The sequence below is a fragment of the Musca vetustissima genome, unplaced genomic scaffold (genome assembly GCF_032173495.1).
Source record: "Musca vetustissima isolate MV318-11 ecotype Yass unplaced genomic scaffold, APGP_CSIRO_Mvet_v1 utg17705, whole genome shotgun sequence".
Taxonomy (NCBI): domain Eukaryota; kingdom Metazoa; phylum Arthropoda; class Insecta; order Diptera; family Muscidae; genus Musca; species Musca vetustissima.
The window spans coordinates 114,194-141,597 of NW_026879920.1; the positions used below are offsets into that span (position 1 = coordinate 114,194).

Here is a 27,404-nt window from a genome sequence, read left to right on the forward strand (position 1 = left end):
TAAACTGGCTGCTGGTGCCGATGTTTTTTTTTTTCGTTAAGGAAAAAGATGTAGAAAATCTCAGTGGATGTAAGAAAATCTTCTATAATGGCTGCGTGCAAATGATAGCTTTAAAAACTAATTGCTGTTGTTAATGTTTTCTACGGTTTGGGGCTTTTTATTTGGATGCTATCAGGCAATGCATAGGGTTTCAACATAAATTAATGGATTTTCTCTTTTTTTTCTTGTGACTAACGGTGGTCTATATAAAAAGGTCAAGACATAATTTGTAAGTGTGTGTATATGTGTGGGATTGCGAAAACGAGATGAGTGAAATTTAATTTATTAAAATAATATTTAAAAGGCTTTTTTTGTACATTACAGGCCACGTATTATGGTAGAAATTTATTTCGTTGTTATGATCGGACATTTAAAAGGTATAGATTTATAGAAGCGTTTCAGCGGGTTGTTTGGTGGGTATTATGCCATTAACATTTTGGCTAATGAGAATATATACACTGTGATTTCGCTGATCGGAAAATTGATTTTAGACCACAAAAAAAAAAACTAATTTGTCAAAACTCTACATAACCCAACGAAGATTTAGTGCAATGATTAACTATATGTATATATGGGCCATATTGCCAATTTTTTAATATTCCATTTTCAAAAAATCAGCTTTTTTGTTTTTGTGGCACATCTATGATTTTTGGTACACATATAGAGAAAAATGTTCTGACTCCAAAACCGTTCGCAATCAAATTTTTGGTTGATGCGCGCAAAAGTTATCGAGGTTTTAATTTTGGGCATAAGGAAAAAAATCTTAAAATTACACCGTTTACTGTATTGACCAAAAACGTTGATATAGATCTTCCTCCGCAAAATAAGAATATGAATATATTATAATAATCGCGATAAAGTTGTACATCTTCGCGAAATATGAGAAAAATAAAAAAATATAGCAGATTACATCAATATTTTCATTATATTAATGACATACACACACCTAAAAATTAATTTAAAAATGTCTACATAACCTAAACACCATGATGAATCAAATGATATTAAAATCACGCCAGTCCGTGTAGCGGTTTGTAAATCACATCGACAACAAAACAAGATATTAAGGAAAAATATTTGTTTTTGTTCGAATAAATAATGTCATCATATTTATTTTTTTAATATTATACAAGAAATTTCAGAAAAAATGTTGGGGTTATTCTGCTATTTTACACGAATTTCGCCGAATAATTGACATAAGTGGCGTAGTCCCGATTTTGTTGGCTTCTAGTTTTACTTTGACACGAAGACCGTGAAATGAGTGGCTTAATCACAAATCGATAGAGAACATAAAAAAAAACTGGTTCGCCTCAACCTGTTTTTACACATTTTTTTATATTGAAGTAGACACAGCTTCCACCAAAATAAAGTTTTGAGGTCAATATCATGAACAGTTTGCAACGACAGACCAATTAATCCAAAACTATTCACTGTTTTTCATATACTTAAGTAATTCCCGAGTTATAAAGGGTTGAACCTCCGCTTCAGCTATGTTAAAAAATTGGCAATATTGCCCATATATTGTTTAAAGCATTTCTTACTTGGAAAAATAATTAATCCAATAACTGGCAAAATGAGTCCTTGATCTGATAATAAATATTCGCTGATCGACCGTAAATTTGTTCGGTCGACTTAGATTCGGACTCTGATGAAATGAAACTATACTTTATGCCGAAACGTTATTAATTATTTTGAATCTACAAAAAACAAAATAATCATATATTGAAGTCCTTCTTCAATTTCTTCAAGCCGATCTTGAGTTATCTAATATTCGTGCATCGATGATATAAATTTCATTCCATTCACTATTTAGGCGCCAATATATCATTCAAGAATCAGAACGATTAATTTCGAATTTATTAATTTTTGTCTGTTAAAACTGTATTAATGTTGGGATGTGGCGAATGATCGATCAAAACTATTTTGCCCATTTCACTACTCCATTGAACTTTTAAACTTTTCAATTGACTTTATGAGAAATGGTTATGAAAAATCTACTTTACTCCATAAAAATTCTAGCATAATAGTCAATGTATAAACCTTAAAACTTTTTTCACAGCACCTTTAAACACTTGATATCATATTTTCTACCAGCTCGTAGTCTCGTTTCATTTTGTTCTCTTTTTCAACTGCAATAATTTCATTAAACACTTGATATCATATTTTCTACCAGCTCGTAGTCTCGTTTCATTTTGTTCTCTTTTTCAACTGCAATAATTTCATAAAATGTATTTCTTTTCTAAAATGCTGTACAGCTCTAATATGTAAATATTATAAACAAATTCATCACGTAGCTGGGAATTATTCCCTTGAGAGTAATTGCGTAGAAATCGGAAAACATTAAACAACTAAACGTGTACAACATGAATGCTTAGACATGAAAGGGGATACAACTGGACCCAATATATTTATTTCATATAAGACACAATAAAACAATTTTAATACTCCTCCCCCACCTACCCAGAGCAAATCAAAATTGTAACCCATAATAAATTTAGTTTTAGCCATAGTGTCAAATTCCTTTGACACTTCTAAGTCAAAATAACATGTTGTTGTAAACTTTTCCCAACGAAAATTCGCCCCATTTGCGTTAGAAGTCGTCGCCCAGCACATTCATCATCAATTCATATTTATACGCGTTTTACTTTGGCTCACGTAGAAACCCATAGACCATACATACATACACACGAAGCATAACAACATTGTCTCAAAACATAGCATACCCCCAGGCGCAAATAATAGTCAAAGCGTGTGGCATAATTTAACAACAATGTTGTATGCCAGGCATAAATTATGGCCAACCAAAGTGATATGTTACAAAATGAATGTGATTCTGTGCGTTTTATGCCACACACACATATATACAAACATACGTAAATGGTATGGTACAGGATTTACCTTTACAGGGACTTTGGTGCGACATTCAAATGCGTAGGTCTGGCAACGTTTTGTTGCAGTGGGGTTTAAAGTTTACATACAGGGAATTAAAAATAACTAAATTATTTTCTATGCATACTATGACATTTAAATATTATATCCTCCATTGAGAAAAATTAGTTTTATCTTAATATATTGATAAAAAAATTCATGTAAAGGTAAATTTTGACAATTTTATACCCGATTAAAAACCTATAAAGTTTCTTCCGATTGACATTCTCAGAAAACCATCAAATTGGCAAATTTTAGAATGCAGAATCGTGTTGTAATTCAATATTTTGAGTACCAAATTCATCACAAATACTCTCGGAATATTTCATACCAAAATTGTAAAATATTGGTCAACACAAGGTTTACAAATATCATTTATGAAGGACTTTTCAGTGCTTATATTCATGGGCATCTATTTACCGTATTTTAATAAATCAACACTGTTTCAGTTATGCCCCTTATTCAATGCCGTGACGCTTCGTTATGATGGAAACCTTTCATGCCCATAAACTTTTTGGAACAAATCTCCTATAAAATCCGATAACATATTTCCAAGGTTTCACTATTTATGCCCGAATTAAATAAATTTCATTACTTTACAAATACACCAAAGTACTCAGTTTGTAGAAGTTAAAATTACACAAAAAATCTTAAAGATTTCTATTACTTTCTCTGGAAAAAAACACATTACTACAAAGAAATGTAATAACAATGCGCCATATCAAGATTAAATTTCAAAGCTAACCAAAAGCGTCATTATCACACTCCACAACAATGTAACACCCTAGTGTTATGAAATATGCCCCGGCTCCACCTCGTCTGTCATTCAAAAAAAAAAAAAACAAAAACAAAATGTTTGTATAGCCTTAATGAACGATTGCTGTCAAGTGTATTTGACATTGGTAATAAATAATGACCGTTGACATCAAAAAATGCTAATTTTTATATAGGGCCTACAAAAGAATATACACCAAAACAAAAACTCGTCTGTTAATAATAAACGCTGTATGGAGTGAGGCAGAGGTATTAAAAGGGAGCACACTAATGAAGCATGCTTTTAGGCTAAAATTTCATATAAAGTGTTGGGGAAACTTTTAATAATTATGGTAATAAATTATGGTCAACGCTAAGCTGGCCTATATATAAATAATACGAGATGGATTAAAGTATTTACTGGGATTTTTGTAATATTTATGATTGTCTATGGAATGCGGTGAAAATACACAGTATTTAACTGCAACTATAGCCTGCCACTTATTTCACAACTTCAACTTTATATACATTTTATTACATACAATTAGCAACTGTCTTCTTTATACCAATTCAGTATTTTAGAAATACACACAATAAAAACATTCTATCTAGTTATTGATCAATCAAACATTTCACTCGGATGTGTTAAAAGTTCTTTTTATGGTTTTTTCATTGACCTCAGAAAAATAACAACTTCGAGGATTAAAACCACAAATAGAAATCAAAGCCACCTCCTTATCTTCCTAAGGTTGCACAATATGCAGTTGCATACCATTGAAGAAAAATATTGTAGTCTGTATGGGAAAAAAAAGTCTGTCACTACAAAAAAATCTGCTCTGAAAATGAATGTTCCGGTGTGATGCCAAATGTCCGAACCTTGACACGGTTGAATTTAATTCGTAGATGCAATTTCGCAACAATAGTCGACATAAATACAACTTAGCAACTAAAGACATTTGTAAGCCACATTGCCCAATATGCCTGATGAGCCGCTTAACCAACGGCGAAACGCGTCGCATAGTGGTGGATATGTAGTATCTCTCTGGCTTTCCTTTTCATTGCAACTCCGATCATGTAGCTCATCTCTAAAGAGACATTAATAAAAAACATTTACATGAATGATCCTTCGCCCTAAAAAGGCATAAAAACAGAAATCAAAATAATTCGGCATAAAATATTATTTCTTAGGAAAGTTAAAAATACACTTTGAATCGATAATACGGTCTAGGGATAAGTAAATCGAATTTGGACTAATTTTTAGGACATTTCCATGTTGTCGGATGAATTCAATGGAGTACGTTCAAGTCTTGGAAGACAAATTATTGCCATTTTGGGAAAGCAGCAACAATCAAGGACACGTTTTTAGCAGGACAACGCACCAGTTCAAAAAAGTCGCCATACTCAAGTATGGTTAAAATCGAAAAATATTAAAATTTCCGACCAGAATCCGATCGAGAACATGTGTGGAATCTTGACTCATCGTGTCTATGCAGAAAACCTCCAATACCAAACTGTATTTTACCTCCAAGAAGTGATTATCGATGAATGGCGGTCAATCGATGAAGACTTGCGAATACTTTTGATCAACAGTGTGATGGATAAAATTTTTGAACTTATTCAAAATAAGGGAGGCCCTACCCATTATTTATAAAAGTTATTTTATTTTATTTAAGTTTTAAAAAATAAATTTTTCTAATTTTGTAAAAGTGCGTCTATAGTTATGCAACACCAGCAATTTTGAAAGGGCAGAATTCGGCGAAACCATAAAGAATAAATTAATTATTTTTGTTGAATAATATGTGTTTTTGATCGTTTTATTGTGAACAATAACTTAATGGGTCCATTTTATTTGTCAACTAACATACCAATTGAATTAAGGGTGCGTCTATAGTTATGATACGCAGTGTAGTATCCATTGAGCAAAATGTGAGCTTCGCACAATTTTTCGATTAAACAATGGATCTTCGACCAAGAGCTTATTCAATTCTTGCGAATCGATAGTTGATGCTCATGATTAATACTGATATTTTCTATTTTCTTCTGCGATATTTTCTTCAGTTCGCACTCTACGTAAGCGTGTTGGTGGTTTAGTCACAATAACCCGAATAGCCGTTTTATCGCGTCGATTAAACTGACCACAAAATGGAAGAAGCTCGCTCAAACTTGTAGAGTATTATTCATTCTTTCATTCTTTGAGGAAAGCACTGGTTCAGATTTTTATTGCAAGGTATTAGCTATATAACTCATATAAACTAAACGATCAATCACGTAAGCGACTGAAGAAATCAACACATCTACTGTTGATACTGTAGGACCTAGTCGGCGGTCGATAGTCAGGTATATATAAGTCGTATTAATATAACATCAAAAGCGGTGCATGATTGTAAAGGTGCTCTGCATGATATATGACAGAAAGTTAATTTATGTTGGGTTCTAGGACATAGTAACATAGATGGGAATGATATTGACTAGCTTGGTCGAGGGGTTATCGCAGTCGTCCAATCTATCGATTGAGGGATCTATACAACCTCCTATTGGCTATTTCATTGGCAAAACCCGAATGAGCTACTGCAAGAAAGCCGGTCAGCAGAACCTGGATGCAGAATTTCAAAAACTTTCCTACCTAAGTTCTCACGACGTAGAACAATTTCGTTGTTGTATTACAGTAAGAGAGAGAGATAAAGATCATTGTTGAGATCATAACAGGTCACTGTAGAATTATATCGCTCACATCCAAATGGGTCCTTAAAGAAGTGGTCTTTTGTCGATTATGAGAGGATGAGGAAGAGCTGGAAACAAGTAACATATACTCTGTATAAGTCCAGCACTATTGACTGTTTGGAAATTATGAAATTAACACTCTTGCTGCCTTCTGCGCAAAAGATCCCAAAAAGATATTTGCCTTTTTTAAAACCTTGGCATGCTAAAATAACCGCCAATTGTACACTCTATAAAATACTTCTGTCCCATTTCCGCATGTTTCCTATTTCTGTTTTTTCATGTACCCAGGATGAGCACAATGTCTCCGATTAATACGGCTGCTAATGGCGGCCGTACATCCTTTAACCATACATTGAACTTCAAATCGTTAAGGTGATATCGACTTATAAATTTACAAAAATATTAGCACATGTTCTATAATTGTGGAACGATCACCATTACGGATCACATATTCATTGCATGACTTGGAACAGTACGGTTGTGTCAGTCTCCGGTACAGTAACTAAAATGAAACGAAGTAAACATTTGTAGTGTTTGTGCGCCGGTATGTTGTGTACCCATTGATTATTGGTACGGCCCAGAACACTATGCTACGATATTATTTATTTGCGAACTATGTCCATTTTTTAAGGCAGTTTTTAGATTTGTGCGATCCCTTTTTCTCTGTGTTATTCGAATCTCCCTATATCTCTGCGTCGTTCAAAAGTTACCTTGAAAACCAATGGGTTTTTCATAATTTTATCAGCATTTCAAGAACTCAGTGATTAACATATTTTTCAAAATCTGCTAAAAATAAATTCAATAAATATTAAATTAAATCAAACAAATATTGCAGACCCCCAACAAACTCAAAAACTTCATCCGCAAATAAATGTACACCTTTTTAAAAATATATGCAAAAACGTCTAATATCCCAGAACGTATAAACGCACACTAAGGTAATTAACAATTGGGAATGTAATTTATAGCACTTTTTCTACGCACTCCCCTCGTTCATTTCACCTTTGAACAATACCGGAATTGCAAAGGCTATGACATTTGTAACCCGAATGAAAGGTAATAAACAGCAGGTTAACTACACACAATTTGTAATCCAATGAAGTTGCAAAGGATAACAAATGCGCGTTAGTGGTTGACAGGCTGGGAGAGACAGAGCGGGAGAAAGGGTGTGCGTATGTAGTAATTAAGACATTGCATGGAAAGGAAGTAAAAGAGTTTATGGCAAAGGATTTGAACATTTCTGCTATGTGTTTAACAAAAACAAAAAATAAACAAAGCAACATTAACTGTTCGCAGTTAAATTAAAATAATAACGCTATGTGTCAGGTGAAAAGAAATGGTTAAATTGTACCTTTACATCCAAATAGAGGGGGGTAGAAAAGGTAGACTGGGGAATAACTGATTGTGACGCTATTGAATCAAAGTAATTTGTAGCAATAACAATTGTTGACGTTATTATATTTCATTGTTTAAAAGTCAGTTGTTCGGCTGTTCTTTTCTTTGTATCTTTGGTTGGAAAACTCAACTGAAATGAAGTCGGCTGGAAAATCTGCAAACGGAGCAAAATTTGCACAGTGGTCCATTTTTGCAAAAAAATTAGGAATCTAAAAAATCATCCAGGAATCATCTAGGAATTAGTTGTGTGATCCCATCCAATTTTAACGACAATATTTATAACACTTTTGCAAATAACTATAATTTTGTGAGATTTAAAAATTTTTCTAGACGTAAATATGAATTTTCATGTGCTAATAATGCGTCTAAATTGCACCGAATTTTGTCTTTAAAAATTCTATTTTTCCATCAAAAATATTACGTAACATTTTACCCCATAACCACTGTGCGGCGACGAGAGTTATGGTAAATAGCAAAGGGATATAAACACCACCAAGGTATGGAAAATTGTTTGCATCAAACAAAGCAGCCATTTTTAGTTCCTAAAAAAAAGAGCAAAGTAGGAACGTTTAGAAAAAGAAACAAAAAGGTGACGATGGTGGTGGTGGCCCAACGAAACACAGTAAATAGGAAACGGAAGAAGTTAGTTGAAAACGTTTTCCGCAATGGCGCTTAAGTTATTTTAAATGACAATGTGGCGTGTATGAATATTGTAACAACAAAGCAAATCAACAGCAGCGACAGAAATAACAACAACAACTGCAAGTGTCACGGCCACGTTGAAAACTTTGCTTTCCACGAACGATATGCTGGTGTAGCGCTGGATACGAATATCAGAACCACATTATCCTGGTACTACCTCCACCACCACCACCAATACCGCAAATGTTATGCTTAACTTTTAGTAGGTCTTTACCTTGTTTTCAGAGGGGCGTTAAGAAGAAACTTTAGCCAGGCAACAATAGAAAATAATATATAAATTTATAATGGCACCAAACAGCCGTTATAACGTGCTACCGTGACATACCTTCGAAATGGGCTTGCTTTAAAATGAGATGCGCAGGAAAATGGCCAAAGACATTATCAAATTGTCAGCTTGTTGAAAAACGTTTTTTAAGTGGTAAAGATTTACAAGCATGTGCCATTTTGAAAAAAAAAAACTTAGAGAAATGGACAGAAGAGAAGCTATACTTTCACAAATCCGCATATAGGCGAATAGTTTAAAGAAGATTAAAAAAACCACATGTGTGGCTTTCATATGAACTAGGATTATAAACTTCGCACAAAAATGACGAAGTGGTTCTTCGTATTTTTTTTCTAATTTGAGTCCAGTATTAACAGGATGTTTCGCGAAAAGTGCATTAATTGGCTATATTTTTAATAGAAATTTCCACATGTTTAAGAGTAATTTTACAGTACTAACCTACAATTAATCTCCAATACCAGACCCATTGTAATTTTTTTATATCTATAAAAGTCTATCTGTTCATGCATTTTTTAGCATATCGCATTTATTATCTTGCAATAAAACTTGGTATAGCCTTATTCTATTGGACCAAAGACGAATCCTATTGAATTTGATGAACTACGGTGGTCCCTACATTAAAAATTGGTTTAAAAAAATAAAAAATCTTAGGTTTAATGTCGGTGATCGTCTAAAGGCTAATTGGAAACCATTTCCCTTCTGTCTTAAAATATGTACACCATTATTTCATATATTATTACCCAGAATCGAAATATGTGTATGTTTTGCATTTTCATGTTGTAGATTATGTAAGGCTTAAGCTAATTTAAAATATCCTGTCTTACAATATTTATTATCCATGTACAATGTGTGTATGTGCAATATATAGATATTAAGACATTTGTGGCTGTATTGCCAGTATGAAATAATAGGAAACAATTGTATTCGATTACATATATCGCTGGGGAAATGTTCCATTTACATGTTTATATATTTACAATAAGATATTGGAATTATACACAAATTTTACAAACCGATGTATTCTTTGTGGAATACATTGCACCATAAAAGCCTTCCATTAACATCAATTGTTTTTAAATTGTAAATTCTTTAAATATAAATTTCTTTAAGAAAGATTAAGTGTGTCTGAGTGTTTTTCCGTAAAATTTACTTTGTAAATTCTATTGAGAGAAATAAAAACATAAAGTAAAAAGTCAACACTTTGTAAAAAATGTTGAAGTTGTTTTGAAAAATAAATGAATTGACAATCAGCAACATTTTGTATACTTATACTAAACTGTACCTTGTAAATATGTATTTACAATAAATATATTTAACTTCTCAGTAAACAAATCTCTTACAGCTGTCACAATTCATTCTCTTTTAGTAATCGTTGTAATACAAAGACAACAATTAATACAAATTTTACACTATTTTGTAATTATTTCATTATTTTTTTATACTTTTTTATATTTAGGATAAGTCATATGTGCTAAATATAAAAAAGTGGAACCAATCCTAATGATAAGAAACATTAATTTGCAATTCACCATTGGGAGTCATTCAATACCAACTTCTCACAAGCAAACATTCAAAATGCACATAAATGTTTCCCTCTACCCATACGAAGAATTTTATAGTCCCATAAAAATGTCTTTATTTAAGTAAGGAGTTATTTCTCTCATTTTCATTGCATTTCACAAAAATTTATTGAAAATACTTTAAAATTGTACTTATTTCCATAAAAAGCTAACACTGTGATACAAAACAAAACTAAAATTTTTTTCAGGAGTTCTAATGTACCAATACTGTTTAGTTGGAGTCCCTGGACCACGAATATACCTTTGGTTTTTCTGGGTCACTTCGAAAATTTGTTTTATAACGGTAAATGTAGGAAAAAACGTGGTTCCATAGATTTTCATTTTAAAACGCGTATAACTTCTTTTCTTTCTAACGGATTTTTATTATTCTTCTTTTCATTCGAAGAGTAGAATTTTATCTTTCAAACAAGATATATATTTGGTAAATCGGTTGAGGATTGGCTGAGTTACAGCGGTTGAAATGTGAAAAATACGCATAAAATGGCAAAATTTATTTTTCTTCGGACTGTACGATGAAATTATGATATCAAGCCATATAAGTTTTATTATATTATGGGGAAGAAAATTAAATTAGCTTTCGAAAATGATAAAAATCAAAAAAATCGGTTAAAAAATGGATGACTTATACACATTTTTGTATTGATTCTATGCATATTCTCTAAAGGAAATATGGGTCTGTATCGTTTCCTTTTACAAACCGTTATGTTTGTAACAGGCAAAAGGAAATGAGATAGACCCATATTTACTTAGAGAATATGCATAGAATCAATACAAAAATGTGTATAAGTCATCCATTTTTTAACCGATTTTTTTGATTTTTATCATTTTCGAAAGCTAATTTAATTTTCTTCCCCGTAATATAATAAAACGTATATGGTTTGATATCATAATTTCATCGTACAGTCCGAAGAAAAATAAATTTTGTAATTTTATGCGTATTTTTTCACATTTCAACCGCTGTAACTCAGTCAATCCTCAACCGATTTACCAAATATATATCTTGTTTGAAAGGAAAAATTGTACTCTTCGAAAGAAAAAAAGAATAATATAAATCCGTTATAAAGTAAATAAGTTATTCAAGTTTCAAATGGAAAGTCCATGAAACCACGATTTTCTCTATATTTACCGTTATAAAATTAATTTTCGAAGTGACCCAGAAAAACCAAAGGTATTTTCGTGATCCAGGGACTCCAACTAAACAGAATTGGTGCATTAGAACCCCTGAAAAATTTTCGTGTCGCACAGTGTAATTATGCCGAAACCCAAAGTAACTGTTTGAAACAATAATCCCTTACACTTATCCCAATCTAAAATGAAATGATAACATTTTCTCGAAAAAAAAAAAACACTTATCCACCTTATACAAGACAATAAAAATCAAATAAAATACAAAACAAGAACAAATACATGAAAGTACAGTCTAACCGACGGTAACATACCCTCCACCAGAAGGTCTTTCAGTAAGAGCTGCTATGTTGAAAACAAGAAGCATTCCACTATTTGAAACAGGGTGCGCAAAAATTCGCTCGCGAAGGAATTAAAATACATTCTTTTCGTTTTGTGCTCATTTTACGAATGAATTTATGGCGATAAAATCTTTACCAAACGAGCACTCACCAATGAATGTTCGCACACACATAACAAACGAGTGAGAGCACACAATAAAGATCGTTAGTTTCGTTTGGTGGTTGAAATTCTGTCTGACATTCTCTCACGAATGAAAACAAACATTCCCGTATTTTGAATTTTTCAAAAGAATGTTCTTCAGTAACAATTGCTCGCGAACGAACGAATCGACGACGCTTGCAGCGAAATTTTATCGTTCGTGAACTTTTTGTACAATGCGAACATTCGGGAGAGATTGCAAATGTTTGTGCATTCATTGTAACTTTATCATTCGCGATAAAAGGAAAACATTCGAATTCTCGTTCTTCGCACCTTGGAACATTCGCGAGAGATTGCAAATGCTTGTTCATTCATTGTAACTTTATCATTCGCGATAAATTTAAAACATTCGAATTATCGCCGTGAGCATTCCTTAGAAAGAGTGTGTTTTAATCATTCTTCGAACCCTGATTTGAAAAATTAGGAAAATGATGTAAAGAAGCAAAGAAGTCGTTCATTTCGCAATCTCCATTCAAACACGATATATAGTATCAATCTAAAAAGATTGCGCAGAATAATAAATTGTATTTTTAACATCCATAATTCCCTCTTTTTATTTTGCTACAATCTCCGAAGCAAGGCCGTTTCGATGACCGTTTCAACGTAGCCCACGTCACATTGGCGCCCAAGGTGGGGCCATTTTATTGACACCCAAAGTTGCCCATGTTACATTGGCGCCCAACGTGCGGCTCGTTTGAAAATTTAAATTTTTTGAGTTATTAATAAAAAATATATAACAGCCAAATAGCCATAATGATGACGTCATGGTCAGAGTGCGCGCTAGAAGCGATTCTATGTAAACCTCTACGTTTCTATTTTTATGATATAGCGCAAAAGCTGTCAGAGTGGATGCTACGCTACAAGCGATACGGCGATATAACGTGTTGTGCAATGGTTTATAACAAGAACTCCCTTTGTCTCTGTCGAAGTTTCTTTGTTTATTATTTTAATTTACCGTTATTGATCGGTTTTTGGCATCGTTCTTTTGCATTTTTTCGCTTTTTTGATTTTTGCTCAAACTTGTCGCATGGTGGTAAGTTTTCTGAAAGATCGAGTATTCCGTGTTAGAGTGGAAGATAAAATGTCTGAACAGCGAATGGTCAAAGCAGGGGTGCCACAGGGATCACTGCTGGGACCAGTTCTTTACAACCTGTACGTATGCGACATACCGGAGCACTGTGGAAAGAAGATTGAATGTATACATGGAAACACTTCACAACTATTTCAACAAATGGGGACTCAAACTCAATGTTGGAAAGTGTGTAACTGTGGTTTTCAAGGGCAAACCAAAGTCCAGGATGACAGGATGAAATACATTGGAATCATCCTGCACGAAAGGTTCGACTTGTGTCGCCATGTGGATTATGTGCTTTCAAAGGCCAAAAAGAATGATTTCTCATTTCGAATGAGAGGAGGGCTTTCTTCGGAGGTAAAGTTGCTATTATACAAGCAAGTGATTCGTCCCATCATCATCTACTCCTTTGCAGCATGGGCAGACATTTCGTCTGCCCAGATGGAAAGGATTAGAATATGGGAGAGAAATATATTGACATCATGCGTAGGAATGAGACCAACACTGGGTGGCAATGGAATATAAAGACGTCCGGCCAATAGGAATATCTATAATTCAATCGACTTCAACCGAATCGATGTCTGCATGATGAAATATGCCCTCAACTTCTTGTAAAGGAGTCAGCTTGTGGAAAATGGAATAGTGGAGCGATGCCTGGAGTGCAACAAGGAACTCCACTCCATACTTAGAAGGAAACATCTCCTTCCTGCAGCTTTGCTGAAGCTGCGAGACGGAGGAATCCTTTACGACGAAGAAGGCCGTCTGATGTACTATCATCAGCCTGTATATAGAACAACTCAATAAACCATAAATAGTATATAATTTAACTGTAAGTTTAGTTTTAAGTTAATTTAAGTTTGGCCTATTTTTTAAATTTTTAAGGCACGTAAAATTTGAAGAGTATGTATAAGTACTAGTTTGTTTAAAGACTCGCCTAGCATTCCAAATCCGGCGCCAGATATAAAATAGTTCGTAGTCTCCTTCATTGTAAGCCATATGGCATTGGAAAAATATATTTTAAGTTTAATTTTATACTGTAGCCATTATAAATAATTTTCTAAATAAATGGCAATTTTCAATTTAAATTAATAATAAAAAATATGGAAATCGATGCAGAAATCTTTTGTTAATTTCGTTAATTTTCTTTTAAAAAATAAGTTGAAAGTATTTTGCGTTAATTTCGTTAATTTTCTTTTAAAAAATACGTTGAAAGTATTTTGCGACATGAAAAATTCTTCATCTGAATCAATATTGAGCCAACTGAAACAGTCGATGTAAATAAAGAACACGCTTTGCTCTCTATAGCACTCACTCTGCCATATTATAGCATTGAAATAGCATTTACTATTATAGCATGTAGTATCGCTTCTCGCTTGCTGCCAAGAACTTAAGAATTCTGTATTTGTGGTCCTGAATCGACATTATCTTTTACGTTGCCCTAACAGAAGTGGTCACAAAGATGTAAAATCCTAAGATCTCGGGGATCAGTTGTGATCACTCTCTTAGGGGGATAAAACGGTTCGGAAAATTTTCCTGTAAATGACCACTGGTTTCGTCGCTAGTGTTGCACGTAGCATTGTTTTGTTAAAACTAAACATTGTCCAGATCATCTATCGATAGTCCACTCATTCACCGTAACTGTTGACCAATCCTAATTTTCTAAAAAGTAGGAGGTTAGACTAGAGAACTCATGAAACAGACACACGTTGCGATATGAGAAACTTTAGACAATAACCCACCGAAGTGAAATAGGCGTCATCAGTCAAATCCTTTATTTTAATGGAATTCTACATTATTTGCATGTATTTCAAGAACCCAATCAGACATTCAGCCATAATATAGACATTTGGGAATTTGTTTTATGTTTTGTATCAAACTTTTTTTTTTATTTCAGACGAAAAATAATTGTGCATCTTTATATAGATAAACAGTAGTTTTGAAGAAACAGACTGCAATATGAGTGATCCCCTTCCTAGTTGCTGCAAACCAAATGACAAAATGTATTTACCCATCACCCCATATAGGTGACATAACAAATAAACAATCGAAAAAAAAAACATTTCTTCTTCTAAATCCCTAAGTAGAGCATTTAAACACCAACAACTGTAACAACTTAGAAATCCTAGAAATGGGAAACAAACAAACAAACAGACCCTCCACTTTGCCATTATTATTATCTGTACTTCTTCTCAGCTTGGTCTTAACTCACTATCTGACAAATACAATTTATTTTGGAGAAAATTCTTTACAATTTGCCATGTCTTAAGTACGGTATAAATTTCATGGAATCAATGAAGAAAATCCTTACGACTGAATAAATGTTGAAATGTGTGTGTTTTTTTTTCTCTATTTATATGTATGTTGGAATCCGCACATTCATGACTTGGTATTTGAAATGATAGATTTACGTTACGTATTCGTTTTTTTTTTATTTGGCCCCTCCACATTTCGTTCATTTATATTAAACGCGCCTTCTCACAACTTGGCCCTGGACCAGTGATTCTTTTCAATTGTATTGTATTTATGTACTCATATACATATATACATTTGTATAGTGTAAATAAAATAACAAAAAAAATTAAATCAATATACTTAGCGAAGTTTATTTACCCGGGTAGGGGATGGTGTGTGGTGTGCAGGGAGAAATAATACTGAATATAAAATAACTACTAAATAATGCAATGTAAAAATTTTTGTTGTTGTAACATTTGTAAAAAAAATGCAGACATGATTGTGCGTAATAAACACTGAAAAATATTGGGTTTATGTTATGCATATATTTAATTAACCCACTGGCCACTTTTTTGGTTAATTTTGGAAATTGTTATATTTAAAAATAAAAATGTTTCATAACAAATTTTAAAAATTCAGAATGCGTGTGGATCTCAAAATACGGAAAGCTGTCATATCAACGCTAAATATAGCGCTGGATCAATGTTTATAGATTTTATTCGGGATATTATCTATCCTATTAGAAATATTATTCATCCTATTAGCAATATTGAAAGTATTGCAAAATATAGAAAACTTCGGGATACAATTTGTTGGGGATATGAAAGTGGGCCAATATAGATTATTTTTGGTAGGGAGAAGAACTCACGTACTCAGGATCAAGTAATTGAAGAGAGGTCATTACATCCAGGAAAATACACTATTTGGCTCGAATGTGTGTTTGGACCTTACTTCTTCGAAATCGTTATGGTCATGTGATAAGCAACTTTTTTTGCCTGCTATTGAAGAATATGACTTGGAGAGCTAGACGGTGCCACATAACTCGAGCGAATGTGGCTTTATTACAAGAGACATTTCCTGACCGCGGAATTTTTCGATGTGGCAATATCAACTGACTTTATATAAGGCTACGCGAAAGGCTGTGTTTGTGCAGATAAACAAATTTTCTTCAAGTTAATGCTGAGTTTACCTAATATTACCTCAAAAAGAATCAATGCTTGCAAAAGTTGGCGTGGAAGCCTTTTAAATGATGAAGTATTTCACACATAATGTTAACGATCAAAATTTTAAAACCTATATTCGACCATAGTAGACTTGTGATTGTTCAGACTTTGCTAATGCCTGATGTTTCATTCCAATGATTATGTTTTGGTTTTCCTGTCAAAATCGAGCCATTCATTTCTTATGAACTTTGTAACTAAGTACATCATATCCTGAGTAATTTAATGCTATCAAAAATATTAAAAATTTCCCACCATGTCATCATGTGTGACGGATTCGACACATTCAAAATGTTTCAAAATTAGTAAATATATTTGTAAAATCGAATAACCGTTCTTCACTTGATTTATTACGCTTCAAAATCCAAATGCTTATAATTGGATAACTATACCTAAGTCTTGTCGACTCAACATTATCCCGATATAATACCAACCTCTACTGCATATACTTTCTTTTTTCTCCAAGTGGATAGAAAATCCTATGTCTTTTCTACTACTACTTACTTGTTATCATCGCCATATCAATAAACGGAATTTTCCTTTTGCGCTTTATGTTTACTTTACTTTAACATAATCCCATCTTAACCATTTTGATTTTATTTATTTTATATATCGATGTCGATCTATCCTTGGGCTCTTAATGTGCTCATGGTTGTGCTGCTGTCAGCTACCACCACCATTTCTTGTTAGTAGCACTCAAAACGTGATGTGTAAAGATAAAAATCAATAAGATACAAATTTTATACTTCAATCATTCGGTTTGGTATAATAACAAAAACTTCTTGTACATTGGCAAACAAAAATAATACTCAACCTTATAGTTGTTTCTTTTATTATTGTTGTTGTATTTTTCTTTTTTTATTTTGATATGAAATAAACCAAATAACAAATATTGTATCTTTACACTCAACTAACCATATCCTTTGTGTTCGTTTTTTTTTTCTTCTTCTTCTTTCTTGCAGATAATGAATTGTATTCGGGCACCGTGGCTGATTTCAGTGGCAGTGATCCGATTATCTATCGAGAGCCACTACAAACAGAGCAATATGATAGTTTAAGTCTTAACGGTAAGTGTACTCCTGCTGCTGTACTACTATTACTCGTCATTTTGTATTATGCAGGCATTGTAGAACGACTATATATAAATGTACATATGTATAGCCTTATGATGTTACATAAGGTTTTGCCCAAAATATGTATTTTATTTATTTTTTTCTTTTGGTTTACTTATAACTTTCAAGTTGTTGCCTCGTCAATACTGTTGTTATTAATATTGTATTTGCTGTGGTTGTTGTTGTCCCGTACACTGGAAGTGACTGCTGGCTGGCTGCAGCGCCACTGATATCCATTGTTAGCATATTATTTCATTATTTATTATGATTGTTAAATTTTAACAATATTGTTATAGTTTATTATTGTGATATACCATCATAATATTGTGCTTGTCTCTACCACAACTACATTAACTTGAAGGGTCTTGTACAGTATAATCTCTTATAAATATATTTGTTCATATAGACTATTTCAGGGTATAGAACTTTATTTGTATACAATGCAAATGTGCATGGATTGTTGTTTTTTTTCGGTATATGTTTTATTTATATTTTTAATTTTTGTTTTGCAGACAATAACAAATTGTCTGTCAAAATTATCTTATATTGAAGTATAACACAAGGAAAATAATTGCATACGAAAAGCTATTGCCTTCAACTATGTTTTTTCTTAGTATGGTTTATAATTCATTATATATATATATATATACAACTTTCGTAGAAAAATAACTGACAAAAGTTACTAAAGAAAAAGTCATATACTGAAAGTCGTTGAGGTCTTCTCTTAAAAATTGGAATTGGAGAATAAGTGCCGCTTATTTTGAAAGTGGTTTAAGTCCATTTTCTAGAAAAATTTACAGAACATTTTACGATATATATTTTATCATGTTTAAGAGCACAACGCCACAAAAAATACCAGTAAGTAATGTAGGGCTGGGCCGACCATATGATACCCTTCACCTCTTTGGGTATATTCCACCCATGTCTTCTAACAGAATCCCCTTTTCGAAAGAACATTGACATGACATTTAACAAACATGAAAATGTGATCTGGAACCTTTGCTAAATTTCATTCCATGTTTAGAGTCGGGCATGTTTAGAGTCGTTTGTGTACAATGGGACAAATTTATGTAAATCGATTTTATTTACATAAATTTAATCTCAATCATATACCCGTTTGTAATATACATATGGAACCTGGATCTGCACCAATTAAAAAAAGCTATAACGTCATTCTAGTCTCAATTTGATACGTTTCGTGTCAACCGGTGCAACATTTACCTAAACTCTAACGAAAATACAAATGAGAGCTATATCTAAATCTGAACCGATTTCAAAAAAATGTGTGTCAATCGTACAAACACACTTTACATAAAATCGAAAGAAAATATAAATGGGAGCTATATCTAAATCTGAACCGATTTTCACGATATTTAACACACATCATTCTAGACGCAGTTTAGTTAAAATCTAACTAAATATATGGGAACTATATCTAAATCTGAACCGATTATTACGAGGCTTAGCAGACATCATTTTAGAATCAATGCAATACGCTATGCCAAATTTTGTGCAAATCGAAATATATAGGGAGACTTTGGTGCACCATTTGCATAAAATCGGACGAAACTATATATGAGACCTATATCTAAATCTGAACCGATCTTCACGAAACTTAGCACACATCACTCTAGACTTAATTCAGTACGCTGTGCCAAATTTCGTGCAAATCGAAAGATATATAGGGGCTTTGGTGCACCATTTGCATAAAATCGGACGAAACTATATATGGGACCTATATCTAAATCTGAACCGATCTTCACGAAACTTAGCACACATCACTCTAGACTTAATTCAATACGTTGTGCCAAATTTCGTGCAAATCAAAAAATATATAGGGACTTTGGTGTTCCATTTACATAAAATCGGACGAAAATATATATGGGAGCTATATCAAAACTGAACCGATTTTCCCCAAATGCAATAGGGTTCGTCCTTGGGCCAAACAAATGAGCTGTACCAAGTTTCACCAAATCTGATTACTTCAATGCCCTCCAGGTATGCTTTGTATGTTTCTCTTTCAAAATGGAGAGTAATTTATTTATGATTGCTGTAAGATTCCGGATGTCAGCTTTTAATACTGCATATCTGCCCTGATCTAATGTTCTTCGCAAGGTAAATTTCATCCTTTTACGTTCTTGTATGAAACGAATGATATTACGTGGCAATTCTCCTAGTAGTGGGCTACGGCATTTCATTTTTGGTACTGACGACTTAATTGCGTTTTGAAAGGTGGAGGTAAGTCCTTCAATACAAGAATGTATTTCGGCTACATTTACATTTCTATTTATAGGAAGAAAATGATTACCAATATTAAGCTCTAGAGTTCTACCTCTCCTGGCCAAGGTGCAATTGTCCATCTCTTATTTCATAATGTCTCCTTTTTCCTTCCTTCTAATAAAACAACAATAGAGTAGGTTATGTGGATTCTCGGGACTTTTGAACGCATTTGTATATGTATTGTAGTTACATTATTATGAGTTAAACAACAATAGGTGAGGTTATATGGATTATAGTGGTGAACGGAACTCCCTTCCCAGACAATCATAAATGCCATACTTTCATGCCTTGGATTATGGAATATCCATACCGTATCCATCGTAGAGGATAATTCAGACATTTCCTTTGGCGACAAAAATCGCTAACCATGCCATTGGGTGTCATATAAAGGCTGTACACAGAATGACCCATCTATTCCAAGGTTGTGCCGGTAAAAATGTTCTGACTTGAGCCGGAATGTGGGATGTCTCATCGTCAATAATATTTCTTCTATTTATTTTAAATTCTCCTTAGGCTTCATTCAAATAAATTGTAGTGTATCGTTGAGTAGTGACCGCGACCATTTACCTATGCCGCATGGAATTTAATACAACCTCACCTAGATATTGATACAGCCAGATTTGAAATATTTGGAAATCCAAGTTTAACTGAAGTTGCTGTAATTTGCGATTGCCAATTTCCTATTGATGAAAGAATACATCCAATAGAATTTGAAAAATCATACCAGATATCTAATATTCAATATTTTGAAGTTATTAACAATAATTTGTAATTTCATATTATAAATGAACGGAAATCTTCCATATTTTTATCCGGTTTATCTTGAGACTGACATATATGCCCAAACTTTGATTACTTATTGCATTTTGTCCTGTTCTTGAAATGATAGCATTCCTCTCTTTGATGTGCTTTACCACAGCCAGGGCAAGATTGCAATTTCCTTGAAAAGTTCATTTTGTTTGACTTATTTTGTGTGATATTGTAACGGTTGGCAGCATGAACTTCATTTTCCGAATCCTTTGAGTCTACTATTTCACTAGACGTCTTGAGAGTTGCTTCAAAAATTGAACAAATTTGCAAAACTTCTTCTAACGACGGATTTTATTTCTGCAGACATGCTGTTCGGACCTTCTCATGCGGAGTATATAAAACGACCTCTAATCTTATTATCGACGTACGATTGTTTGCAGCCTTTATTTTCACACACAAAATAACATTCTCTGGCAGCGCCTCTTAAATCTGCAACCCAATCTACATACTTTTGATTCTCCTTCATTCGCGTCTGATTATAGAACTTAAATCTGGCTGCCAAAATATGTTGTTTACTTAAAAAATATGTATCCGATGCTTCAATTAATTCATTGTATGTTTTTGCAATAATTCTAATGTGTCAGGCCCGATCCAGCTAAGGAAACAGGAACGCTTCGTTTCTTCACATATTATAGAGCATGCTTCGATATGATGATCCAATGGAAATCGGTATGTTGGCCATTGATCTGTTTCAAGAATTAAGCTCTTGAAAGATGGTACCACGAAAGGTTTATTATTGCTCGAAATAACCTTCTCCAACATAGCTTTATTTTGAGCCATCATTTGGGTAACAATTGATCCTGCAGTTGAACTAATAATAATATCTGTGAAAGAGCGTTTAGATCGATTGTTTCTTTATTTTTTTCTTATATTGGATCACAATATTTACAAAACATATAAATATTTTTCTTGCATTCTTTATATTATTTTCCCCTTAACATGAAAACGAATCAAAAACCCACTTAACATTTACTTATACCTAGACAGTTAAACAATAAAGATAATAACTTTAATTAGTAGTTTATATTACACAACATTTTTTTTACAATCATTAAATTAAACATTTTATTTTCAAATGTTGTTGTTTTACAAACACATAAACAACAGTTATTAACCTGTTTCCACCTATTGAAAACGTTTAAATATACATACATATGTGTAACCTTTAAAACAATAAACAATGCGACATCTGGAAAAGCAACCTAAACACTCTTATTCAATATTTTGTTTCCTTATTATTTATTATAACTACTCTATATTTTTATTGTCATAGCCTTAGTATAGTCATGTCAAACATGTATGCTCGATTATACAAAAGCCATCTATCACTGGTCAAGTACAAATAAAAATAATAATAAAAAAACAACAACATACATACTAGTCTTATGGCATTACCACCTTCTAAATAATAGTTTTATCACTTTGACTAGCTTGTCAGAGATATAGCTTGGCTGAGTGAGCATATCTTATAGTCCTTTTGTATATTAAATTGCTATCGTTGCTTTGATTCTATGCCATTCTATTCTATTTTTATACCACCCATCATATTTTCATTGTTTATTTACACAAGCCACTACACCAACCAACCAACCAGCACATCAATGACTAGACTCAAACTTTAGTTATTTTCATAATGCTGTCAATTTTTTATACAAGTTATATAACAATACTATTTGCTCGTTTATAATAACACAAATCAAAACTACCTTCAGCCAAACTCTATTCTATGTTTGAATGTTTGTCTGTCGTCATTCTATTTGAAGGAGACCTCCAGTATTAGCTTAGCTAGGTTAGTAGATTTGGTCGGTTTCCTTTAGTCATTTGTCTGTAGGCAGGCACTCACTGTGGGTGTGGGTGGTATTGGGATTTTGTGAAATAGAAAACTTTTTTTTTGACATTGATAGAAAACTTCCAATAAGTTTGATGGTTCGTTCGACAATGACATTTGACGGGAAACTAAACAGATTTTAGTTGTTTAGTAGCTGCGATTGTTTTGCTGAGTTTGTGAGATATAATATCGTTGCTAGATTTAGTTAATATTTATGATAGCATATTATTATATTTATGTACAGGGATATACGATTTTTTAACAATTTATTAGACGAATAATGCTGGGGGTTTGTTCATATATGGCAACATAACAAAAACGTTTCATAAAATTCGATAGGAAAATAAAATAAGAAAATGATTGAATTGTAGATACATTTTTCCATGACCCCTTTGTAATTAAATTTTTTTTATTATTAGATATATTAATTTGTTTAATTCATTTGACTATTAAAAGCACAACAAAAATTACAATAACACTGCTAGAAAACAATCGTATCATATTCCTAGCTTCATGGCAAAACTTATTCAAAAATAGTTTTTGATTAATAAAAAATATTTAAGAGTTAAACTAAGATTTTGATGAAAAAATCTCTGGACTGTCGCCTAATTATGTGGCGATCATTTGGGATTCTCGATAATTTTGAAGATCCAACCCTATTTTTTATTTTCTTTTTGAAGAATGTCAGCCATTTCAGCTTAGCGGAGGGTAAACTGCATTATCACAAAAAATGTTCAGAGGCACTAGTTGCATTTCATTATTAAAGTGACAATAATTTGACATTTTTAAGGTATGTCGAGCAAATTCCAACTTCCCAGATGTGACGTTGAAAAGGGCAGGTAACGTAGTTTTCACCTTCTTCACCATTAATTTGAATTACTGTCGGAATTTATGATAAATGTCCAGTCATTCGAGAAGTTATTCGAATCCTGGCCATGATTAGAAGGACAGGTGGCGTTGGACGAGGTTTTGATAGGAAGTATGAAACTATGCCTGTGTCGCCGGTCAGTCTGACACGATGGAATTTTGTTTAAATTCGAGACGTTTAGCTTTGACTGTCAAAATTGGAGAATAGTCGTCAATTCCATTAGAGGTCGCATCATTAGTATGAGGGTGGGGGATCGGCTTTCTAGCCATCACCTTCTTTTTGCTGGTGTTCAACAAAGTTCTTTGCTCAGTCCCATGTTATAGAATATTTTTTTGTCCGACATTCCGGTACTTCCTTGAAGAAGACCTTCTCGTGAATTTTCTTCTTTGAATTTTCTGCCCACTTAATATTAATCTTAATACGTAATCTTAAGTTGAATGTAGGAAAATGTAAATGTTCGGATCAGATATCGATTTTTGATAAATTGGCAACTGGGGGATAGTATTTCAAAGCCCTCATGAGAATAAAAGAGCTAGTCTTGTTTCATCTATTACAGGAGATTTTTTCAATTGGATCAGTTTGGTATACGATACCGCCCAGCACACCTAGTGTTATAAGTTCGTTGGTTGTATCCCCAGATATGCTGAGACACATTAGTTTCCCTTAACTTCAACAATTATATACGCATTAATTTTCTATTAAATTCTCTTCATTTTGACTTTCCACTTAAATTTTACATTTGTTTTCTTGAAAAGAAATATTCATTTTCATTCACATTTCATTCCTTGATGTAAACTCTCTATATTATTAATTTACACATTCTATTATCATGTTTGGTTAACCTTTTAACCTAAACATAATGAAAAAAGGAAGCAAAACATGTATATAGGGCGTAATTATTTTTCCTTATTGTAGATAAAAATCTATGATGGTAAATATAAATTAAATTTATTGTCAAAATTGATCCAATGAACCCCAAAATAATTACTAAGTATATACATGATGATTCGGTATAGTATGGACGATGTGAAGAATAATTGGGAGTGGGTTGCGTGCGTGTATGTGTTTTATGTCCAGACACCAAAGAGAGTGGGTAATAATTTGTTTGATATATTAATTTATTGTTGTTTGACTATTCATGTCGTTATCTCCCTGTAAGATAAACACAAAATAATATTTATGTTCACTATTAACGTTTAGCACGCAACATACATATTTGTTATTTTGATTTGTTATTATGTGAGGCATTTAAATGGAAAATTTAACATTGGATAAACATTTTTTGATTTTAATTATAATAATTCAAAATCAAAAAATTTCCTTAAATTTGATTTCTTCAGTCCGAAAGTGATGATGAATTTCAACTCAGATTTTAAAAATATTTCAACGGTGTTAAAGTAGTCAAATTCGATATTCAGAATTATACACAACGCTCCTTTTTTATACTTTCCATCATAAGGTGCAGTGCATATTAAATTCACCAGACCCCAGGAAGTATAATTATTTAATATAATAGCTCGAAATATTTAAGATAAGTAGGTAGTTTAAGTTCCTATTGAGTATTACATTTTACTACTAAAACAATTTTTGGGTAGCTTCCTATATGACTATATGATACCCTTCATCACTTTGGGGTTATTCTACATATGTATCCTAACAGACGTCGCCTTTCAAAGGAACATTGACATGAAATTGAACGAACTTAAATATGCGATCTTTATATAAGCAAACCGACTAACATCAATTCCAACACATGCCATTCTGCAACCTATTCCATACTTTGTAAATAGATTTAAAGCAAACTTTACACACGCTATTTGGTATGCTTCACTGTTGAAAATGTATCAATCAGGCGCTCATTGATTATTTGGTGTACAATCAACATGAATAGGTCGAAATTATATATGGAAGCTATGTTATATCTAAATCTGAACCTATTTTAAGGAAACTTGCTAGATATTAATTTTTATTAATTTTAGTACGTTTTGTCAATCGTATATATATATATATATATAAATCTGAACCAATTCCAAGAAAACCTGACACACGAAAGGTTATAGTAACTTCAGCACATTGTACAAAATTGTGTGCCGGTCGGCCAATCTTTGGGAAGCTATATCTAAATCTGAACCGATTTTCACGAAACTTACCACACATCATTCTGGACCCAATTCAGTACTCTATGCAAAATTTCGTGCAAATCAAAAGATATATAGGAACTTTGGTGCCACATTTACCTTAAATCGGACGAAAATATATATGGGAGCTATATATAAATCTGAACTGATTTTCTCGAAACTGGGCATACATCTTTGTAGACCTAATTCATTACGCTGTGCCAAATTTCGTGCAAATCGAAGGATATATATGGACTTTGGTGCAACATTTACATATAATCGGACAAAACTTTGCACATATCATTCTGGACCTAATTCAGTATTCTATGCCAAATTTCGTGCAAATCAAAAGACTTTGGTGAAAATATAATGGGAGGTATATCTAAATCTGAACCGATTTTTCCCAATTTCAACAAGGTTCGTCCTTGGGCCAAATATGTGACTTGTGCCAAATATGATCCAAATCGGATCATAACTGCGACTTGTACTTTGTTTACAATTTAACATCTACAGACGGACGGACTGACGGACATGCATAAATCGACTAAGAAAGTGATTTATGCATATTCTCAAATGGAACCATGTGTCTATCTCGTTTCCTTTTGCCTGTTACAAACATATGCACAAAGACATAATACCCTGTAACACAATGTGGTGAAGGGTATAAAAATGATAAATATCTGTCCAGGATTTGAAAAGCCCCTATATAACGCTACCCTAACTTTTTGTGTATTTTTTCGAATAAATTTCCATCCCGAAAGTCTGTAGTTTGATATTACGTTTTTCACTGAAATCAATTAGCATGTCATAGCATTCATATAAAAGTGCCGAATGATTTTACGTATTTTGAGTGTGTATCTCATAGTTGAAATAACGAAATATATCGAGGGTTACCCTAAAAAGTGGACGTTGTGAGACTAATGTCTTTCAATTTTACCACCAAAATGCTAATTTTTTTTATTAAATTTTTACATGTTATTTTTAACGACTATTTTTATATTTTCGGCAGTAATTACTATGTTTATGAACGGTCGAAGACTGTCGTAAAATTCTGGACAGAGGACATATCAAGCAAGGCGTCTTCAAAAACTAATAATTTTCACCTTCATTATAAACACCAGTTCCATCAGTTTAATTGACCGTCAATTTTCAAGTATAAATTATATTCTCGAAAATATGAAATTTTGATTTGAACTCATGTCATTTGTAAACCGTGACCCACAATGATATACAATTTTACTGGCTTAAGTCTCAAGGTCTCCAGATTTGAAATATATAACTATTTTTCCACACTACCTGAAATTGCCATAAAATTGGTTTCCTGGGTTTGAGGGTTGGGTTTTAAAAATTCCAGCAGCATTTTGAAACAAATATGGCACTAATATCTCACAGTGTGGTGTGAACTTTTCGTTTATAACGCTGCTAATCGACATTATGTATTTTGAATGTTCAATATAAGGACTTATAAGTAATTTTTGATATAATGTCTTATAAGTAACAAATTATAGTTTATATTTTTGCAGTTTCTTTCCTTATGTTCTAACTATTCTTTTCTCCCCCTTTCAGCACCAAATTTTGTCAGCTCTTTTACACAAGGAGACTTTGTATATTTTATGTTTCGTGAAACGGCTGTGGAATTCATAAATTGCGGAAAAGTAAGTAAAAATTATAATCATTTTATTTAATTCATGTTTTTCCTAATAGTGTACACAATTAAAATAATCATCCTTTAAATCGTGTTATTATTATTTTAATATCAAAATAAGATATTAGAATAAAATAAAATATTTAAATGTAAA

The 27,404-nt window shown here is 32.7% G+C and overlaps 1 protein-coding gene across 3 annotated transcripts in view; it reads left to right on the forward strand.

Moving 5' to 3' along the window:
• The window catches only part of LOC133325130 (semaphorin-1A), a 137,579-nt gene that overhangs the window by 63,237 nt on the left and 46,938 nt on the right, over positions 1–27,404 (forward strand). For all 3 annotated transcript variants that reach the window (XM_061533953.1, XM_061533954.1, XM_061533955.1), the window contains exons 3-4: positions 17,553–17,657; positions 27,172–27,260. In XM_061533953.1, the coding sequence (XP_061389937.1) occupies positions 17,553–17,657; positions 27,172–27,260 (194 nt within the window). The remainder of the gene's footprint in view (positions 1–17,552; positions 17,658–27,171; positions 27,261–27,404) is intronic.